At 41.5% G+C, this 13,071-nt stretch overlaps 1 protein-coding gene across 1 annotated transcript; it reads left to right on the top strand.

The window, feature by feature from the left end:
* The first annotated feature begins 1,251 nt into the window (after positions 1-1,251).
* On the top strand, positions 1,252-12,618 carry RPF2 (ribosome production factor 2 homolog). The gene is made up of 10 exons (XM_082302922.1): positions 1,252-1,307; positions 2,461-2,593; positions 3,391-3,428; positions 4,024-4,063; positions 5,889-5,970; positions 6,059-6,135; positions 6,459-6,558; positions 10,717-10,819; positions 11,773-11,917; positions 12,226-12,618. The coding sequence occupies exons 1-10, from the start codon at positions 1,285-1,287 to the stop codon at positions 12,403-12,405; spliced, it is 921 nt and encodes a 306-aa protein (XP_082159048.1). The 5' UTR covers positions 1,252-1,284; the 3' UTR covers positions 12,406-12,618.
* Positions 12,619-13,071: the final 453 nt, after the last annotated feature.

Below are 13,071 nucleotides of genomic sequence, written 5' to 3'. Positions count from 1 at the left end.
CTGTGAGGAACACCTAATTAATCCCAGCATAATTATGTAATACTTTAATTAGTAATGATCAGAGGAGAAGCTCACCCCCAGCATTGTTCACAGCACAGGATCAGTAAAGAGAAGTCATTAAAACTGCAATAGTTTCAAACCATCAATCCCATTATTCTCCTTTTTTTCTGTGTAGAAGCAACTTGAATCCTAGGGGAAAGGGAGGCAGGGAGAGGAAGAAGAGGGAAGACGTCCTGTGTGCCTCCAGCCTGGGTGGGGATCTTTTACATGGTAGTGTTGCATTTGAGGTTTCAGGGAGATCGCTCAGCCATCCCTCTGGATTTAATTGCAACCATGGAAGTTTGAAAACATCATCAGTCACACTTGATTTGAGTGGTGCTGAGAGATAGAGGACAATTAGAAGTGGAATAACGATCCTGGGAATACGCATGCTCTTGTGTGCCGGGGGGAGTGTTTGCGGTGCACTTAGTGGCAGCTGAGCCTCCTGCAGAGAGGGCTGGGGGGCGGGAGGTCGAGCGCTCTTGCTACGGCTGCTTCAGCCACTGAGAACAGAGAGGTGCTCCAAGAGTTTGTTCTCTGTCAGAATGCAAACACAGCAACTCGCTCGCGTTTCCTTAACTGTTTGCTTAGTCTGTCACTACGTATGTGAGTTTTTTTCCTTACGTACGAGGAGTATTCCAGTGGAATTGGTTTCTGGCCTTCTCAGCCTTTTCTTTTAGAGCTACACTGAAGCTGTTTCTTTGTTCTAGTTTATCTGGTAATCGGTATTATTTTTTGAAAACGTTTTATGTGTATCATAAACTATGAGTGCATTCATAATAATGTTGGGGGGTTTTAATATTTTAAATGTTATTTCTAATGGTCGAGCTTTTGTTTCTATTATTATTATTATCCTAACTTTTGCAACCATACAACCTCTGTGTGAAGAGCCTTTTTCTAAAATCCAACCTAACCCTCCCCTGACAACAACTTCAGGGCATTCCCTCGTGTCCTGTCACTGGTCACCACAGAGAAGAGATCCGTGTCTGCCCCTCCTCTTCTCCTCACGAGGATATTGCAGACTGCAATGAGGTCTCCCCTCAGCCTCCTCTGCTCCAGGCTGAACAGACCCAGTGCCCTCAGCCGCTCCCCGTACGGATTCCCCTCCAGACCCTTCGCCACGTGGGACGGGTGCGCGGAGCCGGCAGAGCGCCCCGCGCATGCGCCGTGCCCCCGCCCCGCTCTCCCGGCGGATGTGACGCCGCACGGCGGCTCCCGCACATCCTGCCGCACGTGAGGGCAGCGATGGATGCGCTGGACCGGGTCGTGTGAGTGAACCGGGGGGACCCCCGCACTGGGAAACGGGAGCGGGCGGTGGCCCGCGCGGGGCTGCGGTGGGGGGAGCCAGCAGAGAGAAAAGCCTTATGGAAAACGCGCTGGACAGAGGAAACGGAGCTCTGCCGTCTTTTTAGTGGTGGCCAAACAGCCCTTACTCAATTGGTAGCTTAAAAGAACCGCGGTGACAAGCTGGTGTTGAATTTGTTTGTTTCCGTACACCTGAGAGAATTCTTTTCATCTCTGAAGTTTCAGTGATGCCCATCACATGCACATCTGCATGGGGAGCAATTGCCATGAACTAAAACACAAGAATTCCCACCTCAACCTGAGGAAGAACTTCTTTACATGGAGGGTGGCAGGGCACTGGTACGGGCTGCCCAGGGAGACCGTGGAGTCTCCCTCACTGGAGACAATCTAAACTCACCTGGACACGTTCCTGTGTCATCTGCTCCAGGTGACCCTGCCTTGGCAGGGGGATTGGGCTCGATGATCTCCAGAGGTCTCTTCCAACCGTGACAATTCTGTTGGGGGGGGGGGGGGGGGGGGAACGGGTGTGGTTGTTTGTTTTAAAGAAGAAATTAAAATTAATGCTTTATTCAGAAGGTAATCTAGTGGAGAAGTGTGATTCTTAAGCCATGTAGCCACCGATGTGTATAAGGTGTGTGCCCCTGTGAAGGCTGGGGTATTTCACCTGGATAGTGCCCAGTGCTGCTTGCTGCTTCCTGACAATAGATGTGCTATACTTGTGCTTTTATTTTGGGTGCCATTGGTGGTCTTTGAGTAACTTTGTTTTCTTCTCAAAAGCAAGTCTCTGGCTTGTGGAGGGAGCTGGTGTGAGGCGAAGCCTTCAGCCTGTCAGTAGGCTGGGAATTCTAGTGTAGCTTGAGCTCTAAATTAGCAGAAACTGAAAAGCACAAGACTGTAAAATCACCTTTGCTAATTTGGGGGGACAGAGAGGAAGAGGAGTGGCAGTAAAACACATTCACCTGAGGCATTGGTTGTAATTCTGCAGGTTGGGATTAAGTCATTGAAATAAATTACTTGAACACAGTTTGTTCCAGTTCTTGTTTGGTTTCACTGTTTCCTGCAGTGTCAGGTCTTGTTACGTATATTAAGTTTTTAACTATTAATTTATTGTTACAGAAAGCCTAAAACTAAGAGAGCAAAAAGATTTCTTGAGAAGAGAGAACCCAAGCTAAATGAAAATACAAAAAATGCTATGCTCATAAAAGGAGGAAATGCAAACTTAACAGTGACCGAAGTGCTTAAAGACATTGTAAGTTGTTGGCCATAGCATGCAACCTTCCTCTTTCTTTCTTACAGTTTGCTGTCTCTGCTGCACTATCTCTATTTTCATACTCTCCCTGTACCTCAAATCTCAGACTGACCAGTACTCCAAAGGTGTCATTACCTACTTCTTAATGGAGATTATTTTCTTCCAGTTTCTTCTTTGCCAGAAGTTTTGAGCTTCCTCTCTTTATTTTTTCCACAATTGTCCAGTATGTAAGGTGAAGTGTTGCTAAGTCCATTTGAAAACAAGAGGATTAGGTACAGAACTGGGACTGTATCACACAGCTAAGTCATATCCCAGAATCCTGTTAACTGACTGTATTGATAGGGAAGCTTCAGCCTCTCCTAAAATGTTAAACTACCAATCATGTCTCCTAACTCCATAGCTTAAAATATTATAGCTGTTCCTACACTCCTTTTTCTCTTTGCTTTGTTGTTTTCCTATTACTTTATGCCTCTTATAATCAAATTGTTGTTCTCTCCCTGTTTTTCCTTATGCCCCTTAGAAGCAGAGGGATTGCATTACATGGCTTTGATTTCAGCTATTTCTCAGTTATTTTGTTATTTCTTAGTTTCTACAAATAATTCCTTGTGCAATTAATTTGGAAACAAGATTGTCACCTGCTGGAAGGGTATTACTGTGAGCAGGCCTTTTGAGGTACCTTCTTCTAGCCTGATCTGCCCAGTTACTGTTTCATGTGATCCTGTAAACTATTGGGTTATAGAAACAACAGTGCTGTGCATGTTTTAGAGATGACATGTGTTAAACTTTGTGTTTTGCAGTATGCTGTGAAGAAGCCTTTTGCTGTACTGTATAAAAGGTAAGTGGTCTCACTTTGACATCTTTGACTCTTCTGACAGACAGCTTTTGGTAATTTCAGAGCATGAATAAAGATGCTGGCTACCATGGGGGCTTGAACAATGACCAGGGTGCAGAAGGTGACTGATTGATTATAATTTCCAATAGACTGGAAACAAGCTATGTGTGATCAGCATCAGTGCTGTGCCCTGTTCTGTGGCAGGTGGTACAGAGCAGGCTTCAGGTCTAAGTCTTGCTCAAAATGGGAACCCAGTGTCTGTATGAATGTAGTGCAGAGACAGTTGTAATAGCTAAATTTAACACTGAATGAACAGGCAAAGGCAGTTGTTCATGGTGTGTCACCAGTACTGGTGTTCTGGAAGTCAGGCCCCAGGAGACAGGAAATATGGAGGAAAGTACTTAAAATGGCAATAGTGGCACTAAGGCATTCCTGGCAGTATTAATATGACTTGTGGTTTGAACTCAAACTGAGCTTCTACTGCTGGAGTTTCTGGTGGAATGCAGAACTTTTTATTATCAGAGAACTAATTAGAAGTGGCTATCTGGGACTGTTTTGGTTTTTTTTATTTTAACTTGTTTTTTTCCCCTCCTCTCAGGAAAAATATTACCAGGCCTTTTGAGGACCAAACATCATTGGTAAGTATAAACAGTGTTTTCTCTTATGACAATTTTGAGCAGGCTAGCCTTGTGTGCCAAAAGATGAACCATCAGGGAAGAAGAATAGCCTGTATGACCAGAGCTTTGGCTGGAACTCAGGGATAAAAAGAGTATATTGCCCTTGGAAGTGCCAGGCTACTCAGAAGGGCCACAAAGATATTGTGAGGGTATGCAGGGAGAAAGTTAGAAGGGCCTGAGCCCAACTAGAATTTAATCTGGTTACTGCCATAAAAGACAATACAAAATGTTCTAACAATTACATCACCAACAAAATGAGGGCTAAGGAGAATCTCCATCCTTGACTGAATGCAGAGGGAAACACAGGGACAAAGGGTGAGGAAGAGGCTGAGGTACTTAATGCTTTCTTTGCCTCAGTCTGCAATAGCAACACCAGTTGCTCTCTGGGTACCCAGACCCCTGAGCTGGAAAAGAGGGACAGGGAGCAGAATGAAGCCTCCATAATCCAGGAAGAAATGGTTGGTGACCTGCTACACCACTTAGACACACATGTCTATGGGGCTGCATGGGATCCATCAAGGGTGCTTAGGGACTGAGTGGAAAAGCTCACCAAGCCCCTTTCAGTCATTTAGCAGTCCTGGTTAACTGGCTAGAGGCATTTTTTAAAAGGGCAGTTTTGCAATGTATGTGTTGTTGCAGTATATGCAGGGCAGATTTGAGGCATTTTGAGTTTTTTGCATCTTTTTAATAAAATACACAGCTATTGGAGAGTATACAGATATCAACACACAGTGATTAACAGCTGTGTGAGCACATGGTTCAAGGGGAGTCCCCTCTGGCCTGTTTTTGGCCTGTCTAGAGTCAGCATTTCTCAGGGATCTGGTGGCAGAACTCGGTGCTGAGCTGTGTGATTTGTACGTGCAATTAACCCAGCCTCTCCAGGTGTCTCTGACCTCCCAGAGGGGCAGAGCTGCAATGTCTCTCTGAGCTGCTGCTGTTGCAGGGGTGGGAGGTGAAGTGTCCTTCTGTGCTTCACAACTGCCAAGTTCATACTTGGTACAAGGTACGTACTTGTGGGAAGCACTGGATAAGTTGTGTGTGTGTGTATATCATTGAACCACTGTTGATGCACAAGATGAGCTGCCCTGGGAGGCAGAAGTGCATAAAAGGACTTTGGAGCTGGACATCTTTAGAAAGAACTGCTGTCATGTTGACTCTGGATACAACAGGTTCTCTGATCTATTCCTCCTGGAGAAAAGATCTCTGTGATAGTCACCACTGGCTTGGTTTTAAGTAGCATCTTAGTCTTAAATAATAAATTGACATGAAGTTGCTGTGTAGTAGGACTCCTGTGCCAAGTGCAGATGTTGTTAGACTTGCTGTTGAGGGAATTAACTGCTTGTTCAGAAGCTGTCAGGCAAAGCTAATATGCTGCATGAAGCTTATTTGGGAAACTACAATGAGGCATTACAGCAGCAGCCAGCTTGCAAATACTTACTTGTCAGGCAAGGAGAAGTGGTTGGAAGTATCTTGTGTAAAAGCAAATAATGAGGAATTATAAAAAAGAGTGTTATAGATAAAATGGCAAGAAAAAATTGCCTGACTTGACTTTTAAGATGCAATAGGAAATAAAAAAAGAAATTATTTGAGTCTTGAATCCAGCTGTCAGTTTTAGCGTTAAGTGCTGAAAAACACCCATGACATGCTCAAAACTCTTCTGGTAAGTGCAGTTGCTCTTCTCATTAAGCAGCTCCTAAACTCATGTGTTTGTGCCATATACCTTTGCAGAATATTTTAAATCTTGTGAACTGAAACTCATAAGTTTTATTCTTTTCCTCAATTGCAGGAATTCTTTTCCAAAAAATCAGATTGTTCTCTGTTTCTCTTTGGCTCTCATAACAAGAAGCGACCTAACAACCTGATAATAGGTAATAACTCTCACTTGGGTTTTTATTGGGATGATGGGGTGTTCAGTGAATATTTAAGTAGCTGGTTTTTCTTTTTTTGCTCTCACAGGTCGCATGTTTGACTACCACGTGCTAGACATGATTGAGCTGGGCGTTGAGAAGTTTGTTTCCCTAAAAGATATCAAGGTAAGGAATTGCTGATTCAGTATTTCAGCGACACCTAGTGGTGGATTTTTTTGGTTGCAATTTTTTATGTGCCCTGAAGTGAATCCAGTTTTTTTTTTAAAAAAGTGTTTCATGCAGTGTATGAGGATGGTAGTTTCTGTTCTTCAGAATGTTAATTTTATGCTCTGCTTTTTAATTTAATTTCGTTGGTCTATTCTGTCCCTATTGAGCACAGGTCACAGAAGTTTTTCATTCAGTGTTGAATGGCTGGCCACCTATCAAATCAAGAATATGTTCCCTAACACTGTCTGAATTTTTGTTATTTTAAAATTCTTATTCCACAGAACAGTAAATGTCCTGAAGGGACAAAACCTATGTTGATATTTGCTGGTGATGTGTTTGACGTGAATGAAGAATACAGAAGACTGAAGAGCCTTCTTATTGGTCAGTATTTTGATGATTTGGGCAGTAGGATTGCATAGATCTGTAGTAATATGATCTGTTGGGAAAAGCTAGTTTGTCAATAAATGTTTGCTTGTGTTCAGCACAGAAAGAACACAAGAATTAGCACTTGTAGGTTTCATGTCACATCAAATTAAAGTTAACTAATCATGAGGACTATTAAAGGGAGGAAAAAAACTGTCCTAAAAGACTCTGAAGATGAAACTTCATTTTCACTAGAATTCATTACTTTGATTGTGGGAAAACTGTCATTTTCCAAAAAGTCTTGGCCTTATAACTGTAGTGGGTCATCACTTTTCTAACCAAATAATGTTTTGAAGTATCTAAATTGAAATCAGTGGACTAAGTTCAGAAAGTGGGATATTTTTGCTTACAGAAAAGTCAAATCAGTATAATTCAGCTTCTGTTTTTGTAATGAAAGCTTTTTCTGTTGGAAATTCCACCAATTCTAACAAGTGTGCCGTTGCTTAGGATACTTGGAAAGAACAGGTGCAGTAAAAATCAGCTGTAGATAATAGTTGTGCCCTAACTTTAAGGCAGGCTTGGAGCTTAGGAAACAAACTGGCATGAAATTTTTTACTATCCTAAGGTTGGAGGCTCTGGAAGATGAAGCACATTGTAGCTTTTTCAGACACAGAAGTCTGAATACTGTGTCTCTTGACACTTAAGAATTGCATCTTGCTTGGTAGAATTAGATATAGAAAGTAGGGTGGTGTGTTTTTTCTTTTTAATAGTTGTCGTAAAAGTAGATTACTCCCTCTTTTTTTTCTTTATTTTTTTTTTTTTTTTCCCTAAACTAGTGGGCCCGAGCCTGGCCCAATAAGAACAGTCTTGTTCTTTTGGTTCCATTCTTGGTTTTCTAGGTTTCTAAGCAAACGGGTAAATGACTGCTCTTTAGAAACAGACCCTAAAAATGAGAATTGTTTTCCTTAGTATTATTCCTTAAAGCAAGATGTTTCAGCTGGAATGAGACTGAAAGGGAGCAGGAGAGGAGTAAATTTTCATCCTCTCAGTGCAGCTGACTGATTCTTGGGGATGGATGAAAGGGTGGTAACTGAGCTTATACATCTTTGAAGATGATTGAATACGAAGATAAGTGAGTTTTACTGCTGCATGTTTGTGTCACTGTCAATGAGTATTTACGCTGCAGGAAGCAGATGCCTTTTCTGGGGTGTATCTTGTTCAGGCATGTGCACAGTGATGGGAATCCAGATGTGCTTCTGCACCCCATGGTCAAACAGCTGAAATGGGAGACAGGCATAGTAAGATAGTTGCCAAATAACTGAATAGTCCTTCCTATTTCTCTTGATGTTTGTCTGTCCTTTCTCCTCTCCTATTTATTAGCCATTAATGACTTGGCAGTCAAATGTACTCCACACCCAGTCTTCCTTCTTGAACGTATGCCAAGTACTCCAGGTCTTAATTGTTCTGCTGACTTCTGTGAAATACCTAGATGCAAAACAATAGACAAAGAAAAAGGTTAAGGAGAATAAAAGCTTGAAGGTATCACTAACCAATTAAAATATTTTGGGTATTAATCTGACCTGCTTCAAAACTGCACTTAACTGATAAGGAAGAAGTGATTTGTTCCATTTCTGCAAAAGGTGGTACCTTTAAGCTGCTACTCTTGCTAAGAAAGATAGGAGAATGTCTTTATAACAACAGCTGCAAATACTTTGTTGCTGTACCAGTATTGTTGGGATTCCAGAGGGAATATTAGATAGCTGATAGCTTCTTGTTGCCAAAGTAGTGTGATGCCAGTGATGCCGAGGAACAACCAAGCTTTCATTGTCTTTTGTGATATCAAAAGGGCTTATGCATGTTTGTACAATCATCTTACAGCAGTTTCTTTGTAAAACTAAGAGCAAAGGTGAATTATTGTCTTCATGGTAACCAAATGCTATAGTCTGGTTAAACTGTGAAGTGAAAGGATGCTGTTTAGGAGGAATAAATGACAGATGCATTTTCTTTGGAGACCTGAAAGACAAAGACATCCCATTTTTTCTCTTTTGGTTTTCATTGCCCTCTGATGTGGCAGTGTAGGAGTTCATTTATGATGTAAGTCTTGGAATGCAGTTAATGAAATGCTAATAACATTTAATGCCTGTATCTATAAGATGTTTCAATTCTTACAACACTGCCTGCTTGTTATTAGTTCAGTTACTGCACATCTATTTTAGCCTAAAAATGGCCAGACACTATAGGGCTTGCTTATACACTTTCTAAAACGTTGGTTTGCAGGACATCTCTGCAATTTTAGATTGGCTGTCACCTTGGTCTTCAAACAGCCTTCCTCACACAGACTGCTTTTGAGTGTTTGAAAAGATTTGAGGGCTTTTTCTGGTCAGGAAAAGGGGATGGCTGGGAAATGTCTGGGATACAGTTTGAACTGCACTCATCTAACCATAGCTGCATAGATTACAGTGTTACCAGCTTTTGGTTACGAATTGATACAGAAAGACTTACATTCCACAATCAATTATCAATTTAATCTGGAAATAGAAAGGTCCTGAAAAGCTCTCTGTAGGAAAGAGTAAATTTGACATTCTGGAAACATGTTTGAGGACAAGGGGGAGGGAGAACTAGGGATGGAAAGAAAGGAGAAAGCAAGTCTCTAGTCCAACCAAAGCAAGAGTTGTAAATTAAGAGTACGTTAAAAAAATTTCAACTCTCTGGGTATACTGAAGTGTAAGGTTTCTGCAGCTGTTCAGTGTTGCCAGGAAACAAATTCCTGACCACCTGCGTTTATTGGAAGAGATCATCCTGTGGGTAAAAAGATGTATGATGCCACAGGAAAATATGAAGTGTTGCCAATAAAACCACTATGAATGTAAGCTTGTGTACCTGCAGAGAGCTAATTGAAGGGAAAAATATGCCACAGGCAAACAAAATGTTATATTTGCAACTTTTCCACTAACTGCAAGTTAGACTCGAAAGGAGAAGAGAGTGTTTAATTGACCAAGGAAGTTTCCTGGGCTGACTCCAGCTGGTATTTGCCAGCAAAACTGTGTTTTGGATGTTACTCCAGTGCTGATTCTCTTGCAAAAAGGTAGTGAAGGAAAAGACAAGTAGCCAAGGGATCTGAAAACACGACAGAGTGGGAAAGAGTGATGTGTTTTGCATCTGTTAACAGTTCTCCTATATTTCAGCATTGCCCTGTCATGTTTATTAGCACACCTTGTTCTCTTGGTCAAGGTCACATTCTTTCTCCACCCTCTGTGTGTGTTGGACAGATTGCTGTGCTCATTGCAGGCTCTCTGATTGCACAGTATATTTTCATAGCCTGATATAAGAACCTTGCGAGAGGTGGCTCATTTTGTATTTAACCTGTATTTCAGTGTTCTCTTTGCAAACTGAGCAAGTATTTGAAGTATCTTATTTTCACAGATGTGTTGCTTATTAATAGAGAAAACATTAGACATAATGACAAATATTGCTTTACCTAGAGGACAGAGGTGCCTTGTTGTGAGGGAGATATGAGAGAAATGATATATCGAAACTTTTTCCCAGAGAGAGAAAATGTAGATAAGAGTAGACAAGGTGCAGTTTTGATCTGCTGTGTACTGGTTTTGATCCCTCTTTCTAGTCTTTCAAATCTGGCTATGATTAAGATTTAAGTATCAGGTTTGAATTATGTCTTTAAACAGATACCTGAGCAAATGGCTTTTCTGTACTGATCTGTATTTAGCTGAGCATTGACTGGTCTAAACAGCAAATAAGATAATTTTTTTCCCCTGATTTTAGAGACGAATATTTAAAAGCATAGACAATGCAATTATTCCAATTAGCTTAATAATGTTGAGTTACTGCTCTGAAGGTGTATTTGCTCTTTTTCATGCACTTACAGATAGGAAGTATATATATAGGTAGCTTGTATATTTCCACCAAATTATCTCTGGAAAGTCACTGTGTTCTTGTCAGGATTTCCACACACATTTGGATTCATCAGTGCGTGCTAACACGTGCAATATTAAATTTCTGTCCTGTGTTTTGGCCAGGCTGCAGTTTTAAGTAGTGGCTATTTTGTGAGATTCGTATATCAAAATGGGCCCACATCACATCACCAGTTTGTTATAGGCATCTGTTGGTTTTATTTTCAGCCAAAAAACCTGGCATTTATTCATTGTAATACTCTCTCAGATTTCTTCAGAGGTCCCACTGTGCCCAATATTCGTCTGGCTGGTTTAGAGTATGTTCTGCATTTCACAGCTGTAGATGGGAAAATTTACATGAGAAGCTACAAGTGAGTATGTGTTTTATCTATTTGTTTGGGTTTTGGTACACTCGTCAACTTCAATCTGTAATTGTGAAATTGCACTGGCTTGAGCTGCATTTAGAACATGCATTGTGTAGAGGTGCTCCAGCATAACTTGTACAGCAGGAGAACACTTGAGCCCTAAGTCTGCTGCCTCCTTCCTTGTTGAGCTCCTCCTGGCTCAGAGGATTGCTCTTCCATATGGCTAGATTAGTAAGGTGGTGTGAATTAACTTAGTGAATTCTGGGTACTGTCATAGACTTCATGGACTTAGTCTGTTCTCAGGCTGATTTCTAGGACTCTCCTCACTTAGGTGTTTGTCAGGGAATAACAGGGGGTAGGCTGCAGACAGAGACGCACAAGGAAAACCAGGAAAAGGCAGGATAAGGCAATCTTTCTTGTTGCATTGGTGTTTACCCTCACAGTTCACTCCCTGACTTAGGAGGCTGTGAACATTCATAGCACACATAGTGTTCCATGTGATTTTGATTTCTCTTAATACATAATCATTTAAATCAGCCTCACTCTTAAAAACAAAAAGCCAAAATGCTTTCTCAGATAGTGCTCTGGTTATTTTGCTGTAAATTAAAGTGAATATTTTTCATGCCTAATAATACCCAGAGTGCTGTTTTGAATTTGAGAAGTGATATGGCTTTCAGGGTACTGAGGCTGAGTTTTAAAAGTGATACTGATTATACTGGTCTCATTTTAAAAAAATAATAAATTACTTTTGCCAGGTCATATTTTGGATGTGTTCAAATTGTAATGGGACTGATTTATTATGAATTGTTATTGATAGATGCCTTTCCCAGTAATAGAGTTAGTGGTAGCAGTTGATTTAATAGTATTCTGAGGTGCAGGATTAAACCTATCCTTAAGGAAGATGGATACATCTTTAGCACAGGGGACAATGTTGATTTTGGTTGGTTTTCTCCTCCTAGAGTGCTTCTGAAGAAATCTGGCTGTAAAATACCCAGAATTGAACTGGAAGAGATGGGACCTTCATTAGATCTGGTTATGAGGAGGACACATTTAGCTTCAGATGACCTTTATAAGCTGTCTTTGAAACAGCCGAAAGGCCTGAAGGTATGTAGCTTGGAAAGGGCATTGCTTTCAGATCTGTCTGTGAAGAGGAGCAAAGACTGAAGTGTTACTTGTTGTATATTTGACCAGAGCTTACTTTCATCGAGGCCACCTGACATTCCTGGGGCCACAGCACTTCTGTGGTGGTCAGCTGGCATCCAGACTCTCCCCTGGAAGCACATAAAACACCCAGCACAAATCTTAGTCTCTAAACTCCAGCCAATGTATGAGGCCTTGCTTTTGGGCGCTTGATTCTCACCAGAGCTCCTGGGACTGTACTCAGAAATACTGACATTGTTCTTTCCTTGCAGCCTAAGAAGAAAAAGAATATCTCCCACGATGTGTTTGGTACAACTTATGGTCGAATCCACATGCAGAAGCAAGATCTTAGTAAACTGCAGACACGGAAAATGAAAGGCTTAAAAAAGAGGCCAGCAAAGAAGTCAGCTGAAGATGGTGGGCCTACTCCCAAAAAGTCAAAGTCAGCTTGATAGTCTGGGACAGCTTTGAAAACTCTTTGTACTTTCAAATTTAGAATATATGTTGTAATATAAATTGTCAGACATAAAAGATTGAGCTGCTGTTAGCTTTAGTTTTGTAACAAAAACCTTTTTAATCATTTGTCATTTTAAAGGGAACATTGGGGTATTGAGCTTTAACATGGAACTTGGTTATTTAAAATAAAATATATGCTATAACCAATACTCCAAAGCTGAGTATTTGTTTCTTGGTATAAGGAATATAGGGGAGTCAAACAGGTGACTCATTTCCTGGACAGTTTCACAGAGTGGATTGGAAGAGACTAAGATTGTCTGGTTCCAACCCCCTTGCCATGAGGAGGGACACCTTGTACTAGACCAGGCTGCTCAAGGCCCCATCCAACCTGAGCTTGAACACTTCCAGGGATGGGGCATCCCCAGCTTCTCTGGGCAACCCGTTCCAGTGCCTCACCACCCACACAGGGAAGAATTTCTTCCTAATATCCCCCATGCTTTGTGCTTTTAACATAGAGGCATTTAAATTGCATCTCCAATGAAGTGGCTTGCTGGTGGGAGAGGTTGAAATTCCTCTGTGCTGCCCTTCGGGTGCTCTCCTGTTGACCTGCAATCCCTGTCCAGGCTTTGGGCATCTCTTGCTGTCATCAAACTGGTCAGAGT

Source organism: Coloeus monedula (genome assembly GCF_965178545.1).
Source record: "Coloeus monedula genome assembly, chromosome: 2".
Lineage (NCBI taxonomy): Eukaryota > Metazoa > Chordata > Aves > Passeriformes > Corvidae > Coloeus > Coloeus monedula.
This window is presented reverse-complemented; position numbering and strand designations above follow the sequence as displayed.